The sequence below is a fragment of the Trachurus japonicus genome, chromosome 5 (assembly GCF_045865225.1).
Source record: "Trachurus japonicus isolate A0001 chromosome 5, Traja_1.0".
NCBI classification, from domain to species: domain Eukaryota; kingdom Metazoa; phylum Chordata; class Actinopteri; order Carangiformes; family Carangidae; genus Trachurus; species Trachurus japonicus.
This window is the reverse complement of record NC_140911.1, coordinates 26,553,473-26,572,973: the sequence shown is the minus strand read 5'-3', so window position 1 is coordinate 26,572,973 and position 19,501 is coordinate 26,553,473. Positions and strand designations below refer to the sequence as shown.

The following is a 19,501-nucleotide window of genomic DNA, read 5'->3' as shown; positions in this document are numbered from 1 at the left end:
TAGAATAGAATAGAATAGAATAGAATAGAATAGAATAGAATAGAGAAGAGAATACTTTATTCATCCCTAGCAGCCTAGCATGACCTAGTGGAAATCAATTCACAGGGGTGTTTCTCCAAATAAATTGTGTTTGTGCTGTAAACGGTAACATGTACATTTTTAAAAATGTCACAATGATGTGTTCAGTTGCTCAGCAGACTTTTTTGCCTCAGCCCCTCTGCACATCACTATAAGTCTGCGATGAAGTTTTAACACCACCATGTTTAACTCCGGGTATACAAAGCTAATGAGTGAACGATCCAAACAACATGAAACACTGCGAGGTATAATACATGCTTGATTCTGCAGCTCTATTTGGTTCAAGCAAATGGTGCTGGACATGTGTATTACTAGTTTGATGTAGCACTTGCCGTGTTGAGATTTTACAAACCTGTTTTTTCGCGTTCTCTTAAAAAGTGCAGTTACAGCTTACATTTCAAATTCAGTTCTCTATAAAAACATCTTGTCTTTGACAGAAATCCTCATGTTCTTCAGAAACTATTGAAGTATTGACGTTGGCTATAGTGTGTTGGATAAACTATAACATTTGTCAAAAAGCAGGACTTAATCAGTTTTCACTGGATTTCAAAATAAAAAGTGATAGATGGTGAAGCAACAGCAGGATTCAAAAAGCATTTGTCATCATTGTTTTGAACATTATTGGTAACCCTTCCGTTGTCCTTACTCTCTCCAAGGGAAGTAAGGTTTTACATCCAAGTGGTCAACACAGCTCAAGACAGGTTTCAGATGGCACATTCACAGTGTCCCTGACTACTTTTGAAAGATATTCACTCTGTAAAAAGCCCCAAACCCCCCTCATCTAAAATAAACAATGAAGCCTACCGGATTTCTCAAAATGTCACATCAGGAAAGGCACCCTTTGTAATCCTGTCCTACATGAGATCTGTCTGTCTGAAGACACAGAAGAGTGTGTTGAACCTAAATGCATAGACGGTGCGTTCATGGCAACACAAAACAAGCGACATAGATCAGATAGCTGCATCATCCCTGCCATTCTGTACGCTACTGGACTGTGTGTATCTCCTTCTCCAATGTGGGCTGATAAGATGAAGACAGATTTCTCCTGAAAACATATTGCAACATGGATCGCTGCGTTCAGTGACCTCGGCCTCAATCATCCTCAATTAAATCTTTTTGCATGGATAGACTTAAACAGGCTCTGTGCAGGAAATAACCCAATACTACAGTACTTTCTATTGCAAGTTATAGCAACACTTATTAGCAAGATACAATGCTGGGCATGGTGTATGCAGAGCAGTGGGGAGGTAAGTAAAGCATGCTCTATTAACTAAACTAAAGCGTTATTTCCAATATTGTCTTCACCAAGACTTTCGCTCAGTATCAGCACCCTAAGAATCAGTTTCTAAGTTTCTTCAAATGAAAGAAAGACCAAAAGTCGATCATTCATGAGCCAGTCATCCAATAACTCAATGCCACTCTTCTCAGCATACACTAATGTGTGAAATGTGATGTGTTTAAAAAGAGTTTTTGTTTTTTTTCGACTTAACCATGAATGAGCAGATATTCTACGATGTCTCTTTTTTGCTGAGCAGGTTCCATGACGAGTTGTCATGTTGTTAAGTCATGGGTTTCATGCAAAGTAGGGGGAGGGGGTTGGATTTTCTGAGTTAGTGCATTAGCTGGTTGGTGGAGCATGTTACTTCTTTGCAGCCAAAGATGCCAGCTGACCATCGATATCCTCCTCGGGTTGCAATGGATGCCACTGGGCAATGGGGCGGCGAGGATTGGCCAGCATGTCAGACCAGTGCTTCAGACCTAAGCCGGTGGCCTTGCTGCCCACGAAGATCTTTCCGATGGCGTCGTTCTTACCAATCTTGTCATAATCGAAGACTGTGACCGCCACCAAGATTTTCTAAGCAGGGAATGAGAGAGAATCTGTTGTTGGGGTGTTGTGTTGATGAACTATGAGTGAGGACTGATTTAAAATACATTTCTGATGGAGAGAGGCAGAGGTCGGTGTTCTGTACTGTATCATTATATCAATCAAGATGAGGTTTAACTTATACTGTACCTGCATCTGTTCTAGGGGGATTTCAAAGCTGAAGGACTCATTGTAATACGGGTTTAAGGTGTTCTTCTTCACAGTAGTCTTCTTTTTCTTTAGACGTTTACCCCCCTGCAGCAGCTGGATCTTTACATAGGGATCTGCAAAGGGCATCAACATGATCAGCAACAGAAAGCATCAGGATTTAAGTATGCATGTATAATGTTTGTGTAAAACCTACTTTCCTTTTATGTCTCCTGATAGGTATTTTCATCATTTTGATTTCCTTGTTTAAACTTATCCATACTTTCTGTTCATTTAGACCAGGGGAATTATTACTGTTAACGACATTTCCCAGGTGTACTTGTATAGAAAAACCATGTTTTGTTTAATTTCTCATAAAAAAATAGCCCTGGTTGATGCCCACAGAGCCCAAAAGCTGGTCTTGGTCATTAAATCCATGTATTGAGCCAAAGTGTGCAGAGCATTTTCTGTGGCATTATGCCTTTTGAAAAATTGTTCAAAACCCCAGCTTTGAACCGTGAGGGGTAAGCCACTCTCAGCAACATCAGAAACAAAAATGTAAATTCAGTTTACAGTGTTCTAGCTTTGAAGTGATTACAGCTTTTCTCTACCAGATAATCCGCAGGCGTCCATCTTCTTCAGGTTCTTTGCCTCCAGGATGCAGACGGTGAGTTTCCCAGCGGTGGGGACATAACGGAGGGAGATGCAGATGTCTCCCAGTTTCTCAGGCTGAGCAGTCAGCACAGAGAGAAGAGACAGAAATGACAAGCACACATGCTCATCAGACACCAACAAACTGCTTGTTTTACAGTGGGTTGATGCAAAACACTCTCAGCTCCTGGCTGCTTCCTATCTTCAACTGTTACTTTTATGCGCTGAAAAGTTGGTTCTTTTGTCCTTGTGGCTCAACATAGTTACATAGAATTGCTAAATTCCTGTACAGATTCAGGAAGTTAATTAAAAATGACATTAATACTTGCAGAAAATGTGACCAATCTGTTATATTCAGGAAAATAAACTTCTGTACATGTACTTCATAAACAGTGTCACTGACACAGAGTTCAACATTTATTGCACTACCGTAAGGTATATAGACCCTTACTGATTGTTTGAATGTTTGTGCAATTTTCATGAAATAACTTAACTGAACATTCCTGACAGGTCAGCAATTGAAAAGCTCAAATCCAAGAACATGGATGCTTTCTCAGTAAACACTGGTTTAACCCAGTGAGTCATACTAAAGATGACGCAAAAAGAAGACAAAAATGTATAACTTTACTTCTTTTCACTCTTTACTTTTTCTGAGCAGCTGGGCACTGCTGGTTTGGTCCATTACTATGTAAACAGACTTTTTCAGATGCTGATTGACACACTCTGGGGGCTATTTAAAGCAGCAGGACACTGTAAGTAGGAGTGACTCAGAATATGCTACAGTGCACAGTTTTCATCATAATGAGGGAACATGCCGGCCGATGCGATGCTGCGGCTCACTGCTGTGCTTTTCATAGTTTCTGGACAACAGACGAGGTCTGCGGCACAGAGGGAATAAGCTATAACAGTTTGTTAGTTATTATTGTTCATTCTGGTCTTTTTTGTGAGATTTGTTGATGCCTTATTTCTAATCAGTTAAATTGTTAACGGCACCTCCTCTTGGTCGGCGCTCTCCAGATCCCGCCACTCCTCAATCGGCCGCCCGAGGTCGATGGTGTTCATGGGAATCTTCACTTCGCCGATGACATCATGTTTGGAAAATCGGTCGTAATCATAAACAGACATCACCAGCGTCTTCCCACCGAGCTCCTCGTAGGGAACCTGATCAACAAACACAAGATGATGTTGTTTGATATTGTAACAGTTTTCAGTGATCTGGTGTGTCTCAAGATTGAATATCACCATTATTTAAACTAGAGCTGACCCTATTTTTATATGGCTGCTGGATTACAACAAGGGACACAACAAGCTCAAGTTTTAACTTAAACCTTAAACTGTCACTAACGTGTTGCTAGCTGAATAAAATGCATATTGTGCCACATATAGCAAGAGAGACATATTATTGAAGAACAAAAATGATGTAGATTGTATCAGTAATACCATACTCAATGACCATACAACAATGAGACCATACTGTAAAATGAATGTTTTTAGTGGGTTTTTAACTTGGGTAAAGTTATCCCATTGTTACACTGGTGGTAAATTGAGCTTGTGGTTTATATTGTGTTGTGTGTTTTGTGTGTTTAAATTATCATTAAATGAAATAGGTCTAATTAAAAAAAAAAAAAAAAACGAAGTAAAATACAAGTCATCTAACAAAACAACAACCAGTATCTAAATAACATGAATTAAATTTTCTACATGCTTGGATTTATTAAGAATTATTTAGGTATTTGAAAATATAGCACACTGACATTTTCTTACATGAGGATGAGGATAATTCTCTGAACCATCATCCTTTGCAGACTCCCCATCTGGACATTAATGAAAACCTTTCAACATCAAAACATATAAGGATCTCAAATAACCTAGACAGTGGAATAATAACCGGCTCTGTGGCTCTATGTGTGAGAGAGGAGACAGAGGCGTTCTGTAAAATAAGATTTGTTGTTGGTGTGTTTTATATGGCAGGCAGAGCTACCAGCCTGACCCACAGCCACTGTCTCTGCGGGCCTTATTAGCCAGGACAGGAAAGAGCAGCATGTAGGCTGTGCAGGCCAGTGAGTACACACACACCCAGATAAACCTGACTTCATACACTCAGTGCTATTACACTTACATGCACAGCATCGTTTATACATGTTAGTTCTATGTCTTCATTTGTGTTGCATGAGTTCAGGGTGTAAACATGTCTACCTCAAATTCTAACCACGGACCACTCTGTAATTCATCACTGCACAGAGATATGGCGATGTGACAAACATACCTTGAACACAAATGTTTCATTGAACACAGGGTTCAGTGTCTTCTTGTGGACTTTGGTGTCATACTTCTTCTTCTTGTCAGGGAAGAGCAGGACTTTAACATAGGGATCGGAGGTTCCACCCGAGTCCATGGACATGAGGTCGGCAGCTTGAAGGATGCCGACTGTGAGCTGTGTGTGGAGGAGAGGGTGGGAGAGCAGCCGCACACAAAGTTTACAAGATTTTTCATTTGTGTCAGGGTCACTGCCTCAGCCTGGTTATATAACATCATCTGACAACTTAAGCCTTGCAATTAATCAGAAAATGTCTAGCTCTACTGGCTGGAGTTTTCTTCAATGTCACCCAGTTGTCACTGTGTGCTAATTAAAATGTTTTTGGTTTCTACATTATATAAACAAACTTAAAATATGACTTTAAATTAACTATCTCCTTATGCTGTTTTGTGTCACTTACTGTATGTACAATACAATGTTCCCTTGTATATTCAGAACCTTAAGCTCAATTAACTCAGGTGATATACTTTCACTATGCCTATGTATGCCGCTGAGAGATTTACACTTCATATGAATAAGAAATTGCTGCAACACTTTTGTATCCACTTAATGGATTAGCCTCTTGAGTTTTTATGCAAAAAAGATCATTCTCTTACTTTGCATAGGGTTTTACAAAGCAAAGGCCTTTTCCCCAGTTTCTGCCACAGTTTAGAGCTTCAGCCATTGTAGTCTTTATAATACAAGAGCTTACAGTATGATACGCCCTCTGAGCAGTGCTACTCCTTCACAGCAGATAAAAGGCTACAGAGGCCAGAGAACCTCATGGAAAGGTATAACATAAGAAAAAATAAGCTGTTCTCATCTGGTTAGTTAAACTCAGAGGGGGGGGGGTTCTGTTTTTTTTTTTTTGTTGAAAACCCCAGTCTTAAAATGATCCGTAAACAGCTGTTAATGCAACCATTAGCTAAGGAGCCATAGCATTTTTGTTGTAATAATAGCTAATTTAAAGAAATAGGTGACATTTTGGCAGTTACACTTAATTGCGTTCTTGCGGAGAGTGCAGCAAAGGTTCAATATCACTCTTATGTCTGCACATAAAACATACAGCTACATTCAGTTAGCATAGCTTAGCACAATGGAGAATCAGATATCTGGACTCTGTCCAAAGGCAACACAATCTGCCAACCAGCCAACCCCCCTAACTGTATCATGTTTGCAGGTTGTCCTTCCATTGAATAGGGAGTTTAAGCTCAGTTAAAATAGCTGACTTTTGGTTAGCTTCATATTCATCAGAGAGCAGTCTTGTCATCTAAGTGATGGAGTGAAAGCAAATCAGTGACAGAATATCAAATTATTTCTCAAAACACTGGAGAATTTTGGGGAAGACAGGAAAAAATCAACAGTAGAAAATGTGCAACACTCCAAAATTCAGTCAAAACTGGATATGAAACACATGTTTTTTTGTCTCTCAAAGGAATTTTCAATCAAACGCAACTGGACTTGGTTATTTGTCTAGGAAGACGTTTCACCTCTCATCCAAGAGGCTTCATCAGTTCATGTAGCATCTGACCAGGCTGGGACTGGTCCAACTATCTGGTGTGGAGACTCACTATTTAACCTCTTGTGTGGGCGTTCACAAGGCTGATGATGTCACTGGTTCCCTTTTGTGCTCCAAGTGCCAACGACAGTCGTGTGGCATGTGACTCAAACGACTGTCGTTATAACACAATAGAGCACTAACGAAGTCGAAACCAACCTTCCACCAAAGACAGTCACTTAACGACTGTTGTTGCTTTCGATCGAAAATTCATTTGACCTGGACAAATGAGAATGTACACAGGAAAATGGTTTCCTGATTTTACACATTGAACACTGTTCACTATGCTTCTAAAATAAACTATTTGAAGCTTGCAAACAGTGAAAAAGTGTAAAAGCATTCATAGGAGAGAACCACAGACCTTTGCATTCTCAAAATCATAATCTATGGAGTACTGCAGCTTTCCCAGTTTCTCTTGCTCTTTCTCCTCTTCCTCTTTCTCCTCCTCTGTCAATCCAGTCTCTCCCTCGTCATCATCGTCGTCCTGGTGTTTCTGTGGTTTGAAGGTAACAAAACAAGACACTATGTTAAAGGTCAGGCAAACAGGAATCCAACTACAGGGCTCCCGTCAACAGACAGCATGCCACAGACACTGGAGCTCCAGGAGTTTTTACGTGGGAGATACATGTTTTGGTTACTGCTTACCTGCACAGCACCTGATGATAATGAACCAGGGATGTTTTATTATTTTACAAGGGGAGAAATCACTATTGGTAACACATAAATGCATGTCTGTAGTTCAAAAGTAATTCTGCACACTTTGTCCTGGGTATTTTCTCTTTTGCTCTGTACCACTGGGCAGTTCTTTCAACATGCTTGTGTAGTATGGTGACAGCCAGAGTCAGTGGAGGCATTGCATGCTAGTTCCACTAAGAGGGGCAGTAATTGCAACATTTACCAATTAAATCTAGATACTGGCACATCAGCATTTTGTTTATCAAAGGCTTTTTCAAGAGCTTTGATTCCACCAAATGAACAAAGGGATAAATGTTTATATGAAAACCCCTAAGGAACTAGCTCACAACAGCAAATGCCAGTGCATATTAAATAATAATAAAAGGCAAAAAAGACATAAAATTCAGGGCAAGGAGATGGTTCTCAAATACAGTTTTAAGACTTTAAACTGGATTGAAATTTGTCATTGTACTATTGAACCCGAACATCATATTCATATTTGTAAAATATATATTCATTAAATATAAACCTGCATGTCTGGTTTCACCGCTAAATTTATGTGGCACCAAGCTCTTTTCAGCTCGCCATTATTGCAATAAATGGTTCAGGATTAAAGGGCACAGACAGCTATTTGAATAATGTAGAGTCTTATTGTTTCAGTGTTATTACTGCAGTTAAATTAAAGCATCACCGTCAAGGTGACTTTGACTTTGAGAAGTTTCTACTCTTTCTTTCCCAGTCCATAGAGTGCCTCTAATTTATTCCTCCTCCTTGAGTATTACAATTAAAAAGACTGATTTGCAAATATTTGGTTCTTCATGCAGTTTTATCATCACCGTTTCCATGTCTCCCAAACAACCAACCATGCCTTTTATCACATGCATAGATTAATAGTGTTAAAAGTGTCTTGCATTATCATCTCTTTGTCCAATACTTTCCATATTGGTGTGAGTTTCAGTTACATTGTCTCGTGAACAATGCATTAGATGGTTAGACTCTCCTCTTTGGGGTTTATGGAGCACATCATAGCTTTCCATTTTTTTTACATTCTCAAGCTGTCATAACACAATTTGAAATAAAAAAAAATGTTTTGGAAGGACTAAAACAAAACAAAACAAACAAAAAAGCAAAGGAAGCTACGACTTTCATTCCATGAAACCCCCTCCGCCCCGGGGGCCAGAGAGCGTCAACAGGAGCTATCCACCTACCGTAGAATGGGAGTCCACCACAGTCAAGAAACACGAGGCACACACAAGACAGACACAAAGCGGAAAAAAGGAGGAGAGCAGAGAGAGGAAGAGATTCAACTCACAAGACACCAAACACACTACAAAAAGAGAGGCAGTCAACACCACCACCACCACCACCACAATTATGATTAGAAATGACACGCTTGTTTTCAGTTTGTTTTAAACACAAGTAATTGATTGCTTTAATTAACTGTCACTGGAGCATAGGGCAATTTATGGTGGTGTCGGCTCATGCTGGTTAACCCACAAATGAATCACTTGGCTTTTCTAACATTTATCCTCTGATTTACTCTTTGTTGCTTCTAAATATTTCCCAAATACTATTTCTACAGGCCTCATTTATTATGTTTTGTTATGAAAATGCAGCTTTTTGGTGGTTGCAACTTGTCAAAAGAAACTTTCAACCTCATGGTTCTCTCATTATTCTTTGCCACCTTGTAACAAAGAGTGTCATTTCTCACCACAGGTCACAATGGAATACGTCACACATTTATATGACCACAACGACATCAAATAAATGGAGGGGAAGAGAGCTCTCTCCTTGTGTCCTCTACAGCCTGGCCTAAAAGAGCTGCTGGTAAAAGATCAAATTTGGTTAGCCAGAAACATATTTAAATTAATAATAATAAAAAAAAACTCAGTAATAAATGTCAAACTTGTTTTAATAATTGAAGATAACAGTGGAAGAAAAGAGCCAAGACATCATTTTAAGATTCCTGTTACTCTGACTTTTAAGCATGTAGGAAGCACGAGGGGTCATACCTCGCCGCCCTGCATGTTCTTCATGTTGAAGCCGTCCTTGCCCTTCTTCCCCTTCTTGTTCTTCTTCTTCTTGCAGCAGCACTTTTTGATTATGCAGAAGCAGCAGGTGAGCATGAGCAGTGCAGCCACCACAGCAATGGCAATCAGAGCCCATGGAGGCACTGTCAGTGTCAAAGCAACAGAGAGAAAAATCAATAAATGGAGGCCTAGTTATAGTACTGTATACACATTATGTATCTCAGAAGAAAATGGGAATAAAGGTCTGCTTACGTGGGATTTTATCAATTTCATTCAAGAATTTACTCTTGATTTCCTCAAACATGTCATTCTTGTTGATCTCTGTGTTGTTGGATCCTGAAGTTTCCGGCGCCGAGGTGGAGGCCAGAGTCGGGGCGGGAGCCATGGGGAGGGTGGTGAGATCCGTGGGCTCAGCAGCCTTCATGGCTTCTGGTTTTTTGAACAAGTTAAACTTCATTGTCAAAGACTAGGTGCAGCGTCCCTAGACACACAGAGGAAGAAAGGCAGAATAAACATCAACACACAACGGTAATGTCATAACCTCAGTGATTCACTTCATAGGGGAACTAAAGTGTTATCTCAATTTATTTGCTTAGCTACGATCTGGACTAGGGAGTGGGGATTACTGCATGTTTTTGTATGATCATCATTTAAAAAATGATTTGAAAAATCAAAGAAAGAAAAAAAACAAATTCACAGCAGGAGAGTGTAAGAAAAAAAGAAATAACAAAATTAAGTAAAAGGTTAGGAGGACTTGCATACTTTCATCCATCCATTGTCTAAACTGTTAATTTGTGCAGGGTCATGGGGGGCTGGTGCCAATCCCAGCTGACATGGGACAAGGGGCAGGGGACACCCTGGACAGGTCATCAGTCTGTCTCAGGGTCACATGTAGAGACAATCAACCTTTTTACACACTCACTGTCACTCGTATGGACAATTTAGAGTCACCAATCAACCTACATGTCTTCGGACTGTGGGAAAAAGCTGGAGAACCCAGAGAGAAGCCACACAGACACAAAGAGAACATGTAAATTCCACAAAGAAAAACCCAAGGGCCAGGAATCAAACCCAGAACCATCTTGCTAAGAGGCCAGAGGGCTAACCACTGCATCACTGTGCCGCCCATATTTGCATATTTCCTATTTGGAATTTTTGTGACTTAGTGTTTTGGACTGAGGAAAGAGTTTGACGATTTTGCTACTTGAAGATCTGGGACATAACAGACTAAATGATTAATCAATAAACTGAAGGAACAAAAGAGATTGACGCACACTCCAACTGATAATGAAAATCATGTAAACGCTGTTGTCTAGGCTGAACTCCTTTGGTTAGTGACAAATGGATGAAGATGATTCCTTTGAATTTTTGAGCGATGATGAGATGAGGGGCCGCAATGAAGCTACTGAACCCTGTGAAATATGGAGGGATTGTTACAACAGATCACAATCAGCTCTGGGCATTGTTAGTCAAGGATTAGACCAATGTCAGTTACAAATCCTCAGCCGAGAAAACCTTACAGGATATAAAAGTCATGAAAGTTGAGACTATAAACATCCATCATGTCGATGATGGAAGAAGCTGTGGTGATAATCTCTCACTCCTCTGAACATAGTGATCTAACACAGCAGGTATTGTACCGACCCAGAGGAAGACGGGACAGCGAGCCTGGAGTTTCCCATGAAAGATGTAGGGCTAGATTATGGCAAAAGGAAGTTTGACAAGCTGGAAAACACACTCTTGTTTACAGAAGGCTGTGGTATACTGTATAAAAGTAATTAGCTTAGCTAAGCATAACAACTGAAAACAGGAGGAAACAGAGTTTTCCACACTCTCTCCCGTCTCAGCGTAGACACCCTCAGTTTGAACCTGCCTCCTGCCCCTTTCTGTCTGGAGTCAACATGTTCTCCCCTGAAGTTCAAGCTGGGATACACACAGACTACAAATAAGAACAAGCTGGTGTGAAACAGACCAAGGGGATCAAACACAGATGTCAGGTGTGTGTAATTCAAAAAAAGGGTTGCCAGCAGCAATGAATATATTTTTGAAAAAAACAAAAACTGGATAATTGATAAGCCAACTTGTATCAGTGATTGTTTTACTGTAATAACCATTTTTTTCTTCTTCTTTTTTTCTCAGCTTGTCAATCACGAGAATTCACTGTATTCTTTATCTTATGTGATAGCATAGTAAACATTTTTGGGTTTGGGACATGGAGGCAACCTCAGGCGTCAGGAAACTGTGAAGCTCATAATCATTTATAATTTTATCGACTGAATGATTAATTCATTAGCGGGGAAAACAAACGGCAGTTCAGCCAATAATAAAGATCCTCATTAGTCTAAGTGCTAAAGTAGAAGGAACTAAACTCTGCGCTATAATGAAATAATAAAGCTGTAGGAATCAGTCCCCCCCCCCCAAATCAGTGACTAATAAAACAAGCGTCTCCTCACAGTGGTCTCCATCTTTTTTTATCTTCTGGAAATTCAAGCCACTGCAAGCAGCTGACAAAATCAATTGATCTAGCTCCTCAAGTGAGCATTATATTATTTATTCTCTGTCTGCCCTTTGCATGACTATGAGTGACACCAGCACACTGTTAGCATTTGCTGCTGAGCATGAAGCCGTCGATGCAGTGGTATAAATGAGGCTTGCTCTTTTATTTATTTAATTTCTTTCTTTTTTTTTCACTAAACCGAAAAAAAGCATATGCCTCTGATAACTGGAATCATTTGACAACTGTAGCATCATTTCACCTTGGTCGTGAAGTGGGATCAGTGCGTTATATTATGGTACGGGGGAAAGATACTTGTTTCTTTAGGGCTCATTTATCCGAGTATTTGAAATAGACAGCCATAGTGATACTGGGAGCGCGCTTTAATGCTTTAAATCCTATCAGCAAGAATGGGTTTACTGCTGTACAATACATTTCTGGGATTATTCTCTGAACATAGTGATATGGACACTGCCTTATCCTTTATGCCCCCCACCACCTCCACATAATACTAAACTGGCACCTTGACAACCATTTGTTCTGCAGCTCATAATGTCTGCATGTTTGCTTATTTTTGCTTCAGGGTGAAAAAGTGTTGTGACATGAGAAATCTTGGTCGTGAAATTAAGACATTTTCGAAAAAACTGAGCGAGCATTACTGTATGTGTTTCACTCTTACCAACTTAATATCACTGCACAATGTGGAGGGAGACAGGCTTATGGAATCACAGGAGAGAATAAAATGTATAACAGAAAATGAAAAAAGAATAACTCGTCAGAAATAAATGATAAAACCCACGAATGTGTCTGAGAGTGTACGTGGGAGCGTGTGGATACAGCTCATGTTCAGGACTGTCTAGAGGATTCTTGGTTTCATCTGTCTCTCAAAGCACTAAAAGACAATGATCTGGCGCCGTTAAAACGACGACAAGACAATTTATACCCACTGTTTAAATGAGCCAACCAAGGCAGGAGCTGAGTGCAGTGCAATCACTAAAGTTTGTGTGTCACATTCAAGAGATATTTACTGAGGCATCCTTAATACTCAGTGCATGTGGGGGTTTCTGCATCATGACATGAACATGAACCTGCAGACCTCACACTCTGTCAGCATCATGTAACCCAATCCTTATTGACTCACCAGCCACAGATCAATGAGTATTAAATCCAAACATCTGTATTCCAGGTAGCGTTATGGACAAGCGCATGCTGTTCACATACAGTACAGTATGGAGGCCCATGTGCTGTGTGAGCCAGCACATTGTTGTTGCTAAGCAATCTAGATAGTGTCTATCAGCTATCAACAATTGGCCACTACCTGCCTCTATAGCCGAGGTGACCAGCCAATCAAATAACTAATTGGCTCGGGGCCAGTGTCAAGTCATTGCCTGAGTGTTGGGCATGGGCATGATAAAAAATGCCCATTGTTATCACGCTGCTGTGATGTCACGGCAAATTAAAGTTTCAGCTGCACCAGGGGTCCCTCCCAAAAATATATCTATATAACAATCACATTACTGTAGGTCTGTGGGGGAAAAAAATGTTGTCACCTCCACTCACCAGCAATAGACAGATCATACAAGACATTTCTGAATCTGCACAGATAACTCCACTCTCCAACTTCCAAAGCTTAGCATGTGAGGGGGACGGCAGCTGAATGGAAATACATCAAAGCACGTCAATGCCTCTGCCCCTTATTGTTTTAGCCTACTGTTTACCTCTGAGCCATTAGCACTCAGTCCTTATCTGCCTCTGATTTCTGCAGGGCATCACTGGCCAGCATCACTCAGCCACAAAAAAAAGAAAAAAAGAAAAAAGGCTCAGACACATCCTGATTCACAAGGATATTCAGGTTCAGTGAAAACAGTCAGTCACGCTGTCACAGTTTATCACACACTCACTCACTCACTTAGTTTGGAAATGCAGAAGCGATCGTGTCAGATAGACATGATCTGGTTGTATGTGTTTGATGACATTCATGCCACACAGCTGCACCTTGATATTAAAAAAGATCTGCAGAACAACACTCACCAGTCAGATGTGGTATTCCCCTTCACGAGGTGGCCCATCCAATATCGGGGTCTGTTTGAGGCTATAGTTTCCTCAGAGCTGTGGTAACATAGTCTGATCTCTCCCATAAGCAGAGACTGCAGTCTCCTCTCACTTCTCTCCACTGCAGCACTACACCCCTCCTCCTCCTCCTCCTCCTCCTCCTACTCCTCCTCCTCTTCCAATGTTCACCATCTCCCCCATTTTCCACCCTCCCGTCACACACACCTCCCTACTCCCCCTCTGTCTCTCGCTCAATGTACTCATGCACGCAGCCTCTCTACCTCTTTCTCTCCACCCCCACCCCAAACTCATTTGAGATGCTGCTCACACAACTGATTGCAGCATGCCACTCTTTGGTCTAGCATTGGACGGCAGTTGTAAAAGATCAATATGCACAAGGTTTTGGGGAGTAGGGGGGCGGGTACTGTTTGCAGGGATCAGAGATGCATTACAACAAGGTAGGTAGCTGATGTAGTGTATGAGGATGGCCGACACACACTTATGTAAGGGTGTACTGACTTTACCACACCAGCCCCACAAATTGTATTTCTACGAGCTCATACAATTAATTGGATCCCAACAATTGATCTGGGAGGTGTGATATAACCCTCTGGAGGGATTCCCTTCCCTCCCTCATCGCAGCAGTTTGCAACGAACAACTGAAACCAAGAATGATTAGGTCAACTTGTCTGCTTTTCACCGGTCCCTCAGGAGACTCGTCAGCCTTGATTGGAAGTGAGCAGATTGCAAAGCATCTTCTCGAGTTACAACACAAACAAAAAAACATGCAGCTCACAACAACGAGCTAAAACCATTACATCGTAAAACAACTGACCGGTAACCACAAAACTGATGCGATCCAGCTATCTGTAATATATACAGTATATATATATTTATTCATTTATATATTCTGCATGACAAAACTGGTTCAAAATAAACACATGCCTGAAAATGCCCCTCATGTAGTTGCCTCTGTACATATTTGATTCTTTTTCAATTCAAGCATTCACTCTTTTCCCCTGGCTGTCTCCTGAAGCCCTTTTCTCCTCCTCGCTCTCCTTGGGGAAATACCTTTCTGTGTGCTCATGTTCAGCCAGCAGCTGTCAGGGGCTGCTCTCTCCTCATTTTACTGTGCAGTGGACTGCTTCTGCCAGAGGGGGGCATGAATCTCACACAAAACTGCTGCATCACAGAGCAACCCCCTTTTTTCTCCTGCACCAGTAAACTGTGAAGTTATGCCCATGAGATATTTATCCGCCTTATATTCCACAAAAACACAGATCAACCACATTATTCAGACCAGTTGCGAATACTAGTATACACAATATGTATGCACAGACACACACACACACATTGATTATCTTTGCTACTGTATAGTAGTTTTGGATTATTGGACTGTATTTTCAACCCTGTTTTTGCCCTGCCCTTGCTTGTAGCCTACTTTTGCCTCGTGGACTGCCTCTCTGTTTCAGTTTGATCTCAGCACTTGAGTCTTTTAGCCTGGTCATTACATTTAACCTGGTTTTAATGTTCTGTGAGCCTATACGCTATATACAGTATGTACAGTGGTTTTACATTAGTGGTCTCAGATTTCTGGACCCCACTGTTGTGGCTGATCAGTGCATGTTTAAATTTAATGCGAAACTTTTCACAAAAGTGAAAGTGACTCATGCTTCTTGTTTGAATAAAACATGTAACTTTTACTTTATAAAGAATACTGTTCAACATCATGAAGGTCTTCTGTTGGGTCTTTTCACTTAATGCTCTCAGTGTTGTTTTGAACAAATTCACTTTTCACTGTATTCTAGGACAGAAAGAAGTGACCTTGCAGTCAACCGTCGAAATCAAATAAGTCAAGACAAAGGTAAGTGGATTGGTGGGCTGAAGTGGGTGTGGGGGGACATCAGCAAGTAATAGCTAAGGATGTGGCCTGAAAGAACTGTCATGGCAAGGTTAAGCGATGCTGCTAATTCATGATTTTAGGAGAGAGATACTTGAAGTTGAAGAGTCTTGAGAGATGGAGTTAGGCCAGTAAATCTTAGAGTGCCATAAAAAAAAATTGGTTTAAATTTCTTTGTTGCATAGAGGTAGATGAAAACGATGTGTGTGTTAAAATGAAGCTACTATACAGTACATAAATGACATGCATAGCTCTATGTAAAGAAAACTAGCCTGACTAAAGTGTAGCCTAACTATCTGACAAAAATTGGTGACAGCAGAACGGTTAAAGAAAGATAGAGAAAGATCCCAGCCCTGCAAAAGTGTAACTTAGCATTTTTACACTTTGGTTTACAGCTGTTTAGTCTTTATGCTAAAGCTAAGTTAACCATATCCTAGCTGTAGCATCATATTATGAGAGTGGTGTCAGTTTTCTCATCTAACTCTCAACAATAAAGTGAATATATATTTTGTGAAAGCCATACTTTTACTATATATACTTGAATATACATTTGATATTTCCCAAAGCCTTTTGTTTGGTTGTGTGGGACAGAGCTTGACATGATTGTTTTCATGTCATTTGCATGTCATTTGCAGAGGGAAACCAGAATACGAGATGACAGCTAACCCTAACCTGTACCCAAACCCTGAAACTCATACAATTAGATACATCTTTACTGACCCCTTCAGCTGAATAGCATCTGCAGGGTGGACTATTCCCGGGTTTGAAACTGTGTCTGTAAGTTAAAGGACGCTCTCCCTGGTGCATTGTGACATCTCAGTGGAACATTTCTGCAGCGGGTAATTACATTGAGGCATTTAATGCAAACATACGGCAGCAGCACTCCCAGTAAATCTGCATTGTCAGAGGAGCCAGCTTGGCAACAACAACACACTCAAAGGTAAATTGTAAAATAAATTGCAAACAGTAATAATGGAGAAAATGTCAAAGCAAGTAGCCCAATTTGTCTAGGGCTGGTGAAATATGATACAAATCTACTATTAGACTAATACACACTTTACAATGAGTGAAATTTTACATTCGTCAAAAATCATAAAAAGTTGCTTAATATTTGATTTACAAAAAAATATAAACTTTTTGTTTTTATTTTTTAGAGAATTCATCCTCAGTATTGTTAAGGTAAAGTACTTAGTTTGAAGAAGCCACAGTGAAGCCACAATCAGTTGTTTTTTTTTCATCTAACCTTCATTCCCACACAGTATTACATTTTATACTTTGCTCATCTGGGCTGGATATTGTTACTATTCTCTGTTGCAATGACGATGTGAAGTCCACACAATCTTGTGTTGTGTCACATTGTGAACATTTAAAGACATACATTTTGACTTTGTGTCTGCATTTGAAAAACAAGTAGTTGTTTGATACTTTGTCATGAAAGCTGCCTTGTATCAAATGAAAATATGAAAGGTGGCACCTGGTAGTGATGGACCTATAGAGACTTACCACCTGACTCTATTGATTAGCTGTCTGGCCCATAACTCCACTGTTGTGGTTTACTCTCACTGATGTCATGTTCAGCCACAGGCAGCTCTTTAAAAGCCTACTGTACACTTCCTGCTCAGCATCAAGACAAACAGAGACTAGCTGGTGAACATAGTGGAGGATTTAACAGCTTAAAGAGACAGGAATTTCCATCAAAAGTAAATACTGAGCTTAGATTTAGCAGGGGACCTGAAACATGGCTCTAAATACTCAAAAACTGCTGGATGTACAAATAAACGAGTGATCTGTTATTGCAAGGTCAAGTTTTAAATTTGTGGTATGCCATACACACAAATGGTAAATTAAATTAATCAAATTCAAATATAATACTTGCCAGCAGCGTTTTTACATGTAAAAAAAAATGTTGGGGCAAGCTGACAAAACCAAGTTCAGAGCAAATGACAGAGAACTGGGAGGGAACAGCAAAGAGTTCAATACCACTGAAGGCCACACAGACGACTTTTAGGGATCAGATTCATTCTACTGTATGACAACAACCTTACAACAACAACAACAACAACAACAACCTTATGACACTCTCCAACGTCTATAGCGATCCAGCACAACAATAGTGGATTACAATTGGCTTTATGCACAGCTCCAAGTACTTCCTGAAATAAGCCAGCTCCTTTATTTCCTGTCTTACATTATTGGACCAACTGATTAATCCAGGTGTGTCTGACCATTATTGTGAGATCAGACACACCTGGATTAATTAGTTGGTCCAATAATGTAAGACAGGAAATAAAGGAGCTGGCTTATTTCAGGAAGTACTTGGAGCTGCGCATAAAGCCCATTACATTAATTACAAATAAAACATGGCCAAAGCACAGACCATCACCACAATGGCAGGATGATAAAAAATATGCTTTAACTCACCAAGGCTGGACCAGAGCTGTGGAAGACTGGAGAGGGACCGCACGCCAGAGCAATTCACTCCCGTTCAAGTAGTCAGAGTTATTTCCACAGCGTGCTGTGGGTCCGTCCCCAGTCCGTCACAACCCTGGTAGTCCAGCACTGCTCCGCTCATGGATGGACGTAACTGCCATCCTACCAGTATGAAGCTCAGTGTGGCAGAACAGAGTGGTCCGAACAACACAACACTGAAGAAAGCTGTGTTGCTGAAGAAAGCTGTGCTGCTGAAACGCCTACGTTTTTGGGCCACTGCTGCCTGGTTAAAAAGAAATGAAGAGGTTATACCTATACGAGTGCTGGCTATTTGTGTTTTTTCTGAGCTTGTCAGACTTCAACTCTGATTCCACCTGAGATCAGTTCAGTTTTTCCAAGTTAGTAAGCGTTTCCGTAGCTAGATCTAGGGTTAGCTAAGAACGTTTTCCCTCTTCTTGCTGACTGTCCAGAAGTCACAAACGGAGAGCCAGCCAATCAACGTCAATCAAATATGACGCTGTGGTGGGGCAGCAGGCTGACTGCCCCACTGGTCATCAAATGTGCGTGCTCTGTCTATATTAATACAAAACCACTCTGAGCATGTGCAGTCATATTTTCTTGTGTAGCCTACACACAGTACATTGCATTAACAGAGGAGCAGCCCCAGCTTTGCACTTCAGGCCTCTGGAGAGTTCTGAGGCAGCGAGGCAAGGACCAACATTAACTAAAATCTTAACACAAATTCTATGCAATTTGGAAAAATGCTACATTCGTATAATAAATTGTAGAAAACAGTCAGTGTCACCCTCATGCTGATGAATACTCTGGAGTAGTTTTTTATTCCTCAAAGTGCACCTGGAGACCCGGGAGGCCGGTTCGTAGTCCAACCAAAACTTTATTTGAGAGTAATAGGGCCCGGAATATTACATGGTTTTTGTGTAGTTTTATGGACGTTTTTGTGTCGGGTCCTATTACTTTCATACAACGTTTTGGTTGGACTACGAACCCCCCTCCTGGGTCTCCAGATGCACTTTGAGGAATAAAAAACTACTCCGGAGTATTCATCAACATGAGGGTGAGTCACTAATGACTGAATTTCATTTTTGGTGAACTATTCCTTTAAGGATTAAAAACAACATACCGGTACTTTGTTTGCACTTTTTTTCTGGTCCCAATGACCAGTCACCAGTGATAGTTGCATCCCTGAAAGAGCCATGAATGACAGGATTATCGCAAGGGGATGAAAAAGTAACAATAACACAGTCAACTGCAGTTTTTTAAAGAAATGTGACCCAGATTTTGTTTTCATTTTTGTGTGTTCACGAC

At 40.6% G+C, this 19,501-nt stretch overlaps 1 protein-coding gene across 4 annotated transcripts in view; it reads right to left on the bottom strand.

The window, feature by feature from the left end:
• Positions 1–1,327: 1,327 nt before the first annotated feature.
• syt2b (synaptotagmin IIb) overlaps positions 1,328–19,501 on the bottom strand; it is a 29,039-nt gene continuing 10,865 nt past the window's right edge. Inside the window, exons 1-9 of one of the 4 annotated variants that reach the window (XM_085777044.1) lie at positions 13,825–13,983; positions 9,552–9,780; positions 9,282–9,442; positions 6,956–7,087; positions 5,007–5,174; positions 3,734–3,901; positions 2,701–2,818; positions 2,093–2,226; positions 1,328–1,933 (exon numbers count right to left, since the gene is read on the bottom strand). In XM_085777044.1, the coding sequence (XP_085633170.1) occupies positions 1,718–1,933; positions 2,093–2,226; positions 2,701–2,818; positions 3,734–3,901; positions 5,007–5,174; positions 6,956–7,087; positions 9,282–9,442; positions 9,552–9,756 (1,302 nt within the window). In that variant the 5' untranslated portion in view covers positions 9,757–9,780; positions 13,825–13,983 and the 3' untranslated portion in view covers positions 1,328–1,717. Of the gene's footprint in view, positions 1,934–2,092; positions 2,227–2,700; positions 2,819–3,733; positions 3,902–5,006; positions 5,175–6,955; positions 7,088–9,281; positions 9,443–9,551; positions 9,781–13,824; positions 13,984–19,501 lie in introns of those variants that run through there. The other 3 variants (XM_085777046.1, XM_085777045.1, XM_085777043.1) reach the window with 3 other exon arrangements.